The 11,590-nt window shown below is 47.0% G+C and overlaps 2 protein-coding genes across 2 annotated transcripts; one reads left to right on the forward strand and one right to left on the reverse strand.

The window, feature by feature from the left end:
• Nucleotides 1–973: 973 nt before the first annotated feature.
• T265_09889 (hypothetical protein) lies at nt 974–8,296 on the reverse strand (the record flags this gene model as incomplete). Its single annotated transcript, XM_009176101.1, has 4 exons — nt 974–1,565; nt 5,494–5,682; nt 7,255–7,441; nt 8,177–8,296. 4 exons carry the CDS (start codon nt 8,294–8,296, stop codon nt 1,249–1,251), a joined length of 813 nt encoding a protein of 270 aa, XP_009174365.1.
• Nucleotides 8,297–9,251: 955 nt separating this feature from the next.
• On the forward strand, nt 9,252–10,073 carry T265_09890 (hypothetical protein; the record flags this gene model as incomplete). The annotated part of the gene is made up of 1 exon (XM_009176102.1): nt 9,252–10,073. One exon carries the CDS (start codon nt 9,252–9,254, stop codon nt 10,071–10,073), a length of 822 nt encoding a protein of 273 aa, XP_009174366.1.
• Nucleotides 10,074–11,590: the final 1,517 nt, after the last annotated feature.

Genomic DNA, 11,590 nt, shown 5'->3' on the forward strand with positions numbered 1-11,590 from the left:
CCCCTCAAGGCTCTCTTGAATAGCACAATTTCGTCTCGCATGTCTCCATATTTCGCGGTTGTTTTACATCGGTTCCTGTGGATACTATATTCGGTTGACCCAGAAACCGTTCTAATCAATCAGCTACTACCCAAGTTGTGGTGAAAAACATCGATTTACTACTCATAAGGTTGCTGGAAATCCATCGACAGCCCACGGCCTGTTTCGCCCTTTCGGTTCGGGCTCATCAGGTAGGTGCAGTTCCCGAGTTTCCGTCAGCCTTATCTTCTACTTGAACCCAAATTGCGCGAAATTAGCGAATATGCACTCATTTGCAAACTAATTTGGTTTTTCGAGAGACTCACCTGGAACCCAGCTGAATCTCTCGTTTGTGATGTTCTCAGGCAACTGAATGTGCTGCGAAACCGGTCGTAGGCTGTCGGCGGATTTTCAGCAACCTTATGAGTAGTACATTACAAAGATATACATGTATCGCGATATCTCGAATATCGTGGCGACTGAAACATGGGGCGGCCGTTTCTCAGTTGACTGAGAACATCACAAACGAGAGATTCAGCTGGGTTCCAGGTGAGTCTCTCGAAAAACCAAATTAGTTTGCAAATGAGTGCATTGGTGATTGTTCGATTTTTCTAGGTGTACCAATGGCCGTACAGGGTGGTACTCGACGGCAAACATCTCTACGACCCAGAAGCAGCGCGTGGGCAAGCTCAAACTAGAAGGTTTATGCCCACAGCCATAAATCTATAGCTGAACCTAGGAGGCAATCAGTACCTTTGGGTGCCACTCTTGATGGATAGTATGGGGAAGGAAAGCGGGTAACAGCCAGTCTACAGTCACATCCTCTCTAGAACAGTATACGTGTAACGCGGCAACGAAAACTACCCCCCCCTCCGAGAAAAAACCTCTAGAGACCGAAGCTCTCAAAGGTCACTGTAAGCGTCAGTGTGAGAAAAATCGGCCCAGATTGGCATCGAACAACTTCGACAGCCGCCGAAAGTTTGGTCATTCTACAGAAGATAAAAAATAGACCAGCAAGCCGTCAAAGAAATTTATCACAGATTCTGTGGAAGAAAGAGCATGATGATGGAGAGAAGATTGCACAGTCGTGCAGAAGGTGTTGATTCCAAATAGGGATAGTGGACAGATCTTGGAGGAATCCACTGGGGGAATGGGTTGAAAACAGCAGTTAGGTAGGGTAAAAGAGTTTGCGGCGATTTGGAAAAGTCATCTGATCAGGAGAAAAGGAAGCTAACTGACAGTGAAGTCGGCCGAGTTGAGTTCTTCGCCAAAGTCCACGTAAGACGACCTGCGGGAATGGCGATGGGGGGAACTGGCAGGATTTTGGCACGGTTCACTGTGCAGCTCGGCGTAATAGTGTTCCAGTTGTCCCATGAAATGCAAATTCGGACCCGCTATCGGTCGTCGGGATTGAATGAAATCCAAGGCCCGTAGAACAGTGAAATTGCGGTATTTGTGCATGAGGTAGGCCATCACTATGGCAACCGAACGAGAGACGCCAGCAACGCAGTGCACCAGAACAATCCCGTTGGATTTCTCAGCCTCGTCTGTTCAATGAAGTGTACAGTGATGTGACTTGCGGTTAGGGGCGGAGAGTAGGATAACTATACGTGTTATAGGCGGACTGAAACACGGCATGGGGCACAAGGGCAACGAAAGGTAAGAGTATTTTCTAGGAAGTAAATCACCTATAGGCATGTTAACCGTGGAATTGAGCATGGTGACGTAATAAATCATCTACCTTCCGTCACCTAGCGCATACAAATGAGGATGACCGGTTATACACATACATACATACATACATAGGCATGTTAACCGTGGAATTGAGCATGGTGACGTAATAAATCATCTACCTTCCGTCACCTAGCGCGCGCATACAAGGATGACCGGTTATACACATACATACATACATACCGGTTATACCAACAACAAAGGTTTCCTGGTCGGTTTTTGTAGGAATGAAATCCAAAGAACCATTATGTTTGCATCTCTAACCAGCTGCAAGCCGCAAGAATAGATTGATGTGTGAGCGATCGGGTTCCGTTGGGGAGAAGCCACCGATCCGATTCTCAGATCACGAAAACCATCCCCATTCTATTGGGATGCGAAAACAATTAGGTGGTACGCGTTAAAGTAACTTTAAATGCACTCGGGCCGTTTTAATTTCATGCTATTTCTCCAAGCTACTGTCTGTTTCAACCCCAAAGGATCGCTCAGCTATAAGACCGTTCCGGAGCCAAGCTGTCATGCTACCCGAATGAAGCACGAGGGCTGGGATACTGCCAGTTTGCCCAAGCCTAGACAGGGGAAGTCGAGAGGCAGAGGTCGGGTTCGAACCACGGACCTTCCGGTCAGTAAATTTGCGTTCTAACCACTTGAGCCATTTTGCCCCAAAGGATAAGACAATATTACCCAACTAAATTACAACGAACCCTATGGTGAATTTCCAAAATACACATTCACATGGTAAAAGTAAGTTGACATACACAATGGTTGCAAGTGTTTTCGGGAACACCTCATTTGACACGTCCCTTTATGAATGATTTACAGGGGATCTATAGGTTAGAACTTTGAAGTGACTGACCCTCAGATGAGTCTTTGTGTTTATACCTCATTCAGAAGTCATTGATTTGCCAAGTAAAGTCGGCGCTTCTTTTGTTGAGTGATGGATGACGCAACTTGAATGTACTCGCCTCTGCCGTTTGCAGTGCCTCGGTGAGGGGTCATTGGCTGGCCAAGGTGAACTCAGTGCCTTCACCTACCTGTTTTGATGACCGAGTGATGGTAGACGCCTCCACCCTTTGTACTCCATTTATGTGGATGACCTTTGAACGATTAGGCAACACTCGACAAATAACGCTGAACGTTGGAGCTGGGTTGGCTTGGCGGCTGATATCGATCAGGCCATTCGCAACTGGTCATGCTTAGCTTCGCTGGTTCGAATGCAGGGCGGTATTTGCCCGACTCACACAGTTTGCGGAACAATGGCGAACAAAGAAATGGATTGTGACCTTGCACATGACCAGTTCGATCATGACCAAAACGAGCCGGCGGGTGAACCTAGCTCCACCGTTCAGCGTTATTTGTCGAGTGTTGCCTAATCGTTCAAAGGTCATCCACATAAATGGAATACAAAGGGTGGAGGCGTCTACCATCACTCGGTCATCAAAACAGGTAGGTGAAGGCACTGAGTTCACCTTGGCCAGCCAATGACCCCTCACCGAGGCACTGCAAACGGCAGAGGCGAGTACATTCAAGTTGCGTCATCCATCACTCAACAAAAGAAGCGCCGACTTTACTTGGCAAATCAATGACTTCTGAATGAGGTATAAACACAAAGACTCATCTGAGGGTCAGTCACTTCAAAGTTCTAACCTATAGATCCCCTGTAAATCATTCATAAAGGGACGTGTCAAATGAGGTGTTCCCGAAAACACTTGCAACCATTGTGTATGTCAACTTACTTTTACCATGTGAATGTGTATTTTGGAAATTCACCATAGGGTTCGTTGTAATTTAGTTGGGTAATATTGTCTTATCCTTTGGGGCAAAATGGCTCAAGTGGTTAGAACGCAAATTTACTGACCGGAAGTTCACATGGTAAAAGTAAGTTGACATACACAATGGTTGCAAGTGTTTTCGGGAACACCTCATTTGACACGTCCCTTTATGAATGATTTACAGGGGATCTATAGGTTAGAACTTTGAAGTGACTGACCCTCAGATGAGTCTTTGTGTTTATACCTCATTCAGAAGTCATTGATTTGCCAAGTAAAGTCGGCGCTTCTTTTGTTGAGTGATGGATGACGCAACTTGAATGTACTCGCCTCTGCCGTTTGCAGTGCCTCGGTGAGGGGTCATTGGCTGGCCAAGGTGAACTCAGTGCCTTCACCTACCTGTTTTGATGACCGAGTGATGGTAGACGCCTCCACCCTTTGTACTCCATTTATGTGGATGACCTTTGAACGATTAGGCAACACTCGACAAATAACGCTGAACGGTGGAGCTAGGTTCACCCGCCGGCTCGTTTTGGTCATGATCGAACTGGTCATGTGCAAGGTCACAATCCATTTCTTTGTTCGCCATTGTTCCGCAAACTGTGTGAGTCGGGCAAATACCGCCCTGCATTCGAACCAGCGAAGCTAAGCATGACCAGTTGCGAATGGCCTGATCGATATCAGCCGCCAAGCCAACCCAGCTCCAACGTTCAGCGTTATTTGTCAAGTGTTGCCTAATCGTTCAAAGGTCATCTACATAAATGGAATGCAAAGGGTGGAAGCTAGTGCAGTTAGGTCGCGTCTACCATCATTCTGTCATCAAAACAGCCAATGACCCTCACCGAGGCAGACTTAAAAACCAAATTAGTTTGCAGATGCGTGCATATTCGCTAATTTCGTGCAATTTGGTTTCAAGTAGAACATAAGGTTGACGGAGACCCGGGGACTGCGTCTACCTGATGAGCCCCAAAAAGGGCGAAACCGGTTGTGGGCTGTCGGCGGATTTTCAGCAACCTTATGAGTAGTACATTACAAAGACTTAAAGACTCATTTGATGGTGAGTTTTAATCAATGGAATCTTACTTATTATCCTCAGAGCGTTGTAAACAAACTGATTGTTGGTCTTAGCGAAATACACTCATTTGGAAACCAATTTGGTTCTGCAAGGTAATCACCTGGAACTTAGCTGAATCTCTTGATTGTGATGTCTGTTCGCCGGGCTTAGCAGTTGGATTGCAAACGTTTAATCACCAATCCAGGTGACATCATCGGATGGAGTTGGTCAATTCAGACCAATAAACCAAGAAGCGCACCCGAACGACCAATAAACTATTAAACTATTTGCAAATGCACTCATCTGACGAGATTTTATCGAAAGTCGTTTGTTCGATCGTTGTGTTCTCATCTCAAACTGGACTATCTAACAGATTTAATTCGAAAAACGTTGACACGTCGACTGAAATGCCTATTGGTGATCCATGCAAGTAGGTGAGATACGAAGCTGTTACCTGGGGTAGTGGGAATAGCCAGAAAACGAACCAAAGGATAACAGAAATACTGTGAATGTGAGTTTTTGTGGGTAACCGTGGGTAAGCAGACATCGCTCTAGTGAGCAACTGATGAAGTGAACAGTTTTCACGACCTGATACTAATAGCCCTTCTCGACGAATCCCGAGAAAAGGGGAAGAGGCACAATACAAGGTTGAGCGCTTAGATATGGTTTGCCAAATACTGTTGGCGATGGTGAGGTCACATCCGGATACTTCATAGCAGAAGTGCGCATGTGCACTACGCATAAGGAGCAAAGGTGAGAACCGTGATCAGAGGGAAACCTTCAATAGGGAAGAGAAGCGGCCATTCACGTCTGTCACCTATGCCGCCTACAATGTGGAGTTCATTAAGTCTGATTAGGTTCTATCCACCGCTGCAAGAAGAATCGGTGTGTTCAATACGAAAAAACGCGGCTTGTCGTACTTACAAATGAAATCCACCGCACGATCGATTGAAGGGCGCAAGTTCTGTTCGTCCGTATCCACCACGGGAAGGATCAGATACCGATAGAGTTGGTTGTTGGTGAAAGGAGGCGCGACGGTTACGCTCACATTGATGATGTGTGTGATACCCAGGTGTGACAGTAAATCGTTGTTTTGAGCGTCTCGAGCGTTACCTGAAACCGAGAATAGACCAGTGTCTCCTGATGTCCTGTGACAAGTCATTTAATACTGAGACGTTTCTATGAGGAGTGATACCAGACCCCGGTGTCAGAGGAGCCTACAAGTAAACATCACTTTGGTGTTAGCAGGACCAACGGTCATGTGTAGCGAACAGCGACCAACTGGAGACCGCGGGTTCAACAGCGCGCCACAAAAATGAGTCAAGTCAACCACACCTTCAGTTAACTAGAAACCAGTAGATACTTTGGGATAAAAAAACTGTCGTTTACTTCAAAAGAAAGCAATCACAATCCTTACTTTCCCAACTGGTAGGGCAAACTTGGTCAGAAACGGTCAGTCGGTACAAAACGCGGTAAACTGGTTCCAGCTGCTACAGTTTCGGTCACCGGAAGAGTAAGGGAGATACAACCAGGCATCGGAGGCAATGACTTGAACACAACCACTAACCCACCACTAGACACGACTGTGCTCCCCAATAGCGCACTGATGATGTCACCTCGATTGGTGATCCATCACGTTTGCAATCAAACCTCCCAGCTCAGCGAACAACCCAACGACCATGGTTTGATCAGTTAGTTCAGGAAACCGGGAGGCTATGTATTAAAGCCTTGTATTAGCCTTGATGCACGAGCGCCATTGATTGAGCCATATCTGCAGATCTCATTAACAGTTGGTGGATTGAGTCCCGAGGTCTTCAGCCAGGGAGGCGGTAGTTGCCGACCCGACTTAGCTCACGGATTTCCAGGCCACTATTCGTGAACGTGTTACGGTTGTGTTTGATGGACTGCACACACCCTTCACAACAACTCTGGTGTTAAGTACAAAGTTTGATCCACTTGTCAAAAATGGGGCTTTCATCAAAGCGGGCTGTGAAACAACGCCCGAGAACCAAAGTTCATTAGAAAGAGATATCGATAAATGCGTATTTATGGTGCTTGGCTTTGCCACTAACAGGCAAGCTTGACATAAACTTGCTTTGAACTGAAACGGAAAACTGATCACAATCTCACAACGCTGAACTGGTGCAGCAAAACTACGTTTTTTTGGACTGCATAAACCTCAACACGACACTCTCACCTGGGCTTACTTCGAACTATATGACGGTACGTTGGCCACGAATGCTAGCCGAATGTGTCTTGGCTGTGACTTACGGAAATTCCTCTATGCCAATGAAACGTCGAGAACCTCAGAACTGGATGGAACAACAGCGCGGTCGCGGTTAGATGTGCTACTTTTCTACTCGTGTTCTGAGCCTGATGGGCTGCAAAAGTTCGCGCGTAGATCTAATACAAGATACACATGGTAAAAACCTTGCGAATGACTCAAACCTAGACTTCTGGCAAGCGTTTTCTTCAACGCATCCACTATCGAAAACATGTGGTACCTGCCTTTCCTCACATGACAGTCTGAATTTACCGGTCATGAGAGTCGCGATCGGATTGACGGCCGCCAGTATGTTGTCCAGTACGATTGGTTAAACAAGCAACTGACGAACCAGCTGAAACATGGGCGGAATTCTCACCCACTTGGTGACCGATATCGCGGCGCGTACAACGTACACCTACCATCAGTTGGATGTCGTATTCCGACCCGGAGTGGGACTTGTCTCCGAGTCCTGGTGTCCACTGGAACATCAGATGGCAGTGCAAGAGTACTTGCTCGACTGCCTCCAACAGTCTGGACCGGTAAATCTCTAGCACAATATGTCATGATGAATCTTGGAGACCAACGTCTGTTCAATTCGCAGTTCACCTGTAAACATTCAGTCGTGATGAATCCCTCCGGTTTGTTTGCAACCGACAACATTCGTTTGCCACTTTGCTCCGATGTCAATTTCGATCTGGTCGCCAGCTGGCATCCAGATTATCTAAATAAATGTCCGAAGGCAAATGCACCTCGACATGTACAGGCCAGAACTAGGTCTCATTCCTCTGTCACCCTATCCTTTTTCCATAATACAGCCTTCAAATGAATTATAATTATATGGTAGTAAAGGATGTATTGCGCTACCGATGACGATGGTATGCTTTGATTGCTGACTCCCACCAAATTCATGGATTTGCCGACGACAGCCCACAACCTCAGCCACTCAGCAACCTTATGAGTAGTACATTACAAAGATATACATGTATCGCGATATGTCGAATATCGTAGCGACTGAAACATGAGGCGGCCTGGTGCAGCCCATTCAGTTGCCTGAGAACATCACAAACGAGAGATTCAGCTAGGTTCCAGGTGAGTCTCTCGAAAAACCAAATTAGTTTGCAAATGAGTGTATATTCGCCAATGAATTTGCACTTCATCCAGTCTCTCGTGTTGCCAGAGGCTCCACATCGTCTCTTCTTCCAGTGATTTGTTTCCACTGCACTTATTCTATCTCCATTGTCTCGAAAACCATTTCAAGGGTTCGGTCTCTGCGTGCATTTCGCACACCCTTTTGGTGCCCAGCTGCCATGCCACCCGAAGGAAGCACGAGGGCCGGGATACTGCCAGGGTGCCCAAGTCTAGATAGGGGAAGTCGAGAAGCGGAGGTTGGATTCGAACCACGGACCTTCCAGTCAGCAAATTCGCGCTCCAACTACTTGAACCATCTTGATCCGCACACATCGTCCTTATCTTAGGCGCAAACACCAGATCAAAAGTAAATACCTCTGTAGGGAAGTTTTCTGCTACCCCGTAGTTGGGAGTGTGACCTCTGATCGTAATTTTTGATGGATTAAACCGTCCTGTTACTCCGTTAGCTTGAGGATGATATGCCGTCATTTTTCGAATTCATCTATGCCTGAAAATGTCTTAAAACCTTTTGGATTCACAAGGACACGCGTTAGTGACAGGTAAGCCAAGCCACGCAGTGACACTTCCATCGGAGAGATAAGTCAGTAGTCCGAACAGTACTCACAGGTGCTTGAATCCATAGAGTAGGATGATCCAACATGAACACAGTGAGACGTTTCCCATCTTAGCTTGCCGCCAGTGGACCAAACATATTCATTACCCCGTGCGTGAACCAAACAGTTATTTCTGGTTGGTTACATCGGCCGTTTTTCTTCCCGCTTCTCTTGGTAAAACAGACAACTACGGACGAATTCTTCAACATCTCGAGGTAGTTGTGGTCAAAAGTACACGATTGCCCGATACATCGTGAACACGGAAGTGGGCGATGTGCACCCAGTAATACATCATCCAGAACAATCGATGTTGATGTTGGTGGTACATACGGAAACACGAAGGATGATGTATCGCCAGGTTGCCCAATCGTTCAGCCGTAGTACCCTTTCGGGGCCTGGCAACGGAAGGACGGTCGGGATAGGGGCCAGGTTACCTAAGCCTAGACAGGAGCGGTCGAGATGTTGACATCAAATTCGAACCACGGACTTTCCGGTTCATAAGCTGGCACCTTAACCACTGTGATATCCAGAGCATCTAGGTTGCTCAAAATGCTGGAATTGGGTTGGAACCAAGTAACTTCCTGTTACTAAGTTCACGCCTTAACCACGGAGCTATCCCTAGTGGAGCAGATTATCATATCCGGTCCTCTGGTGTGTATATTAGTGCATGCATCATGCCGTCGGTTGATAAAAAGAAGGCCCTGGCGAAGAAAGAGGCGGCAGGTGTCGCAACGGCTGGGGATCTTGTAAATGGGACCGATGAGGATGGTCAGACCGAAGAAACTGTACCATCTCACACCGAAGACGAGGTTCCCGGTCGGCATCGCACGACCAGTGTAGGTGATGACGGCCTTGTTGGTAGTGATGATGAAGATGAAGAAGTCCATAAATCCCTTGTTGAGACCCTGGAATGTTTAGACCTAATCAGCAACCGTAATGCTCAGGGTCGCTCTGTGACCTCCGTATTGGCATCACATCCAGGGGCTCGTGATACCAGGTTAGAGTTGAACATTGGGCGGCGCTACGGTCTTATCGACCCGAATGGTTGCGGAAAGTCCACTCTACTCGCGGTTATGGCCAACCGCGAGCTACCCATACCGAACCACATAGGTATTTTTCTACTTCAACGAGAAATGGTACCCAGGGATAAAACAGCACTCCAGTGCGTGATGGAAGTGGATGAAGAGCGACAGCGGTTACAGCGCGAAGCCGGAGAGCCAGCCGCACGTGAAGATACGGAGAGTAGTGAGCGCTTGGTCGAAGTATACGAGCGTCTGGAGCATTTGGATGCAGACAAAGCAGAAGCCAAGGCTGCTATGCTCCTTCATGGTCTAGGATTCACAAAGGAGATGCAACAGAAGCAGGTCAAAAACTTCAGTGGTGGTTGGCCAATGTGTATCGCACTAGCTCGTGTCCTATTTGTTCGACCAGCCCTAGTTCTGCTCGATGTGCCCACAAATCACATCGACTTAAATGCTTGTGTAGTTGGAACGTGAACTGGTCAACTACCCAGTCAACTACTTTTGATGAGTATTACTTACACTGCGAAAGCTTGACTCTTGGAAAAGGACTTCCAGAAGATATGAAGGCGCGAGGCGCAGTGCTGGTTCTGTGAGATCGAGACGTTTGGTACTTATGGTGGGTGAACTCTGTCCCATGGTAGCATGGCTTGAAATCGGCCTGTTTTGTAGGCATAAACGTTCCAAGACAACAGGCAAAAGGCCAATGTCTAGGCACATGAAGAAACTCGACCACTGTGGAATGAACAGGTTACTTTTCAGATTGCAGAGGCGAACGCACGCGGCTGCTATCATTCAGTCTCTGAGCCCAGCAAGTGAAACTGGATTCATCTACTCCAAAATCCCGCACACATAACCCCCCACAAAGCTAGAAAGAGCACACCGTAACAGGGCATTATAGTAAAGTTCGGAAACTATAATGAAAGTGACGATACTTACCAATGTACAGATAGGGCAAGATTTCCGACACGGGTGCACCAAGAATGTCATCTGTCTCGGCCGACTGTGTCGCAACGCTTTTGCACAACTTCTGAAGACCGAGCGTGTTTCGAACACACGTACGAGGGAGAATCTCATGCATTTGGATGAACTGGCTCCGCTGAGTCATGCATTTGAACAAAGGAGGTCCCGGCAATACCGGAGTGACGTCTGAACGGACTTGTAGGGTTGAAACTACAGCGGACGATGGTGGAGACTTCTCAAGATTCAAGTCGGTAAATGGTTTAGAGGAAAGTGGAGAAAGAAAGGTGTGCGATGCCTGAGAGCCAGGCGATAAAGTGACGCCGTCTGAGGTCGAGTCGGCATATTCAGATAGGCTATTTACGGGGGTGCCGGCCTCGATAAACTCGGAGGAGCGTAGACGTTGGAATGCTTTGAAGCCATCTAAAAAGATTGAAAATACAAAAGAGGAATTCGTGGGGGTGGGGGAAGTCGTCACGTATTTGTCAATGAGCAGAGGGAAATGCTGCCGTTCAGAGAGCTAGCGTCAAAAATTTTATACATAAGTTCATAAGCAAAGACCACATCAGCAAAACACTCATTTGCATACCAATTTGTTTTTGGGAAGAGGCTCACCTGGAACCCAGCTAAATCTCTCGTTTATGATGTTTTTAAAAAAACATCAATCTGATGTACCAAATTAATATGGAAATGAATGTGTTTGTCAAAATCAGTCCAATTTGGGTTCAAGCAGAACATAAGGTTGACGGAAACTCGGGGACTGTGCCTACCTGAGGAGCCCCAAGAAAAACGAAACCGGTCGAAGGCTGTCGAGGAGTTTTCAGCAACCTCGTGATTTTAAGCCTTAGAGTGAAGAAGAGGAGGGGACCCGGGATTAACTTATTGCAAGTATTCTGAGTTGCCTATGACCCCAAGTTCTCCTTCGGACAATCAGGAAAGAAGCTGGTAGCACGAACACCACTAATGTAAATCAGCCGCCATTTCTTGTAGTTTCTCCAGTCATGCACAAAGGAATTAACGGAGACCCCAGCCTG

This window comes from Opisthorchis viverrini (genome assembly GCF_000715545.1).
Source record: "Opisthorchis viverrini unplaced genomic scaffold opera_v5_317, whole genome shotgun sequence".
Lineage (NCBI taxonomy): Eukaryota > Metazoa > Platyhelminthes > Trematoda > Opisthorchiida > Opisthorchiidae > Opisthorchis > Opisthorchis viverrini.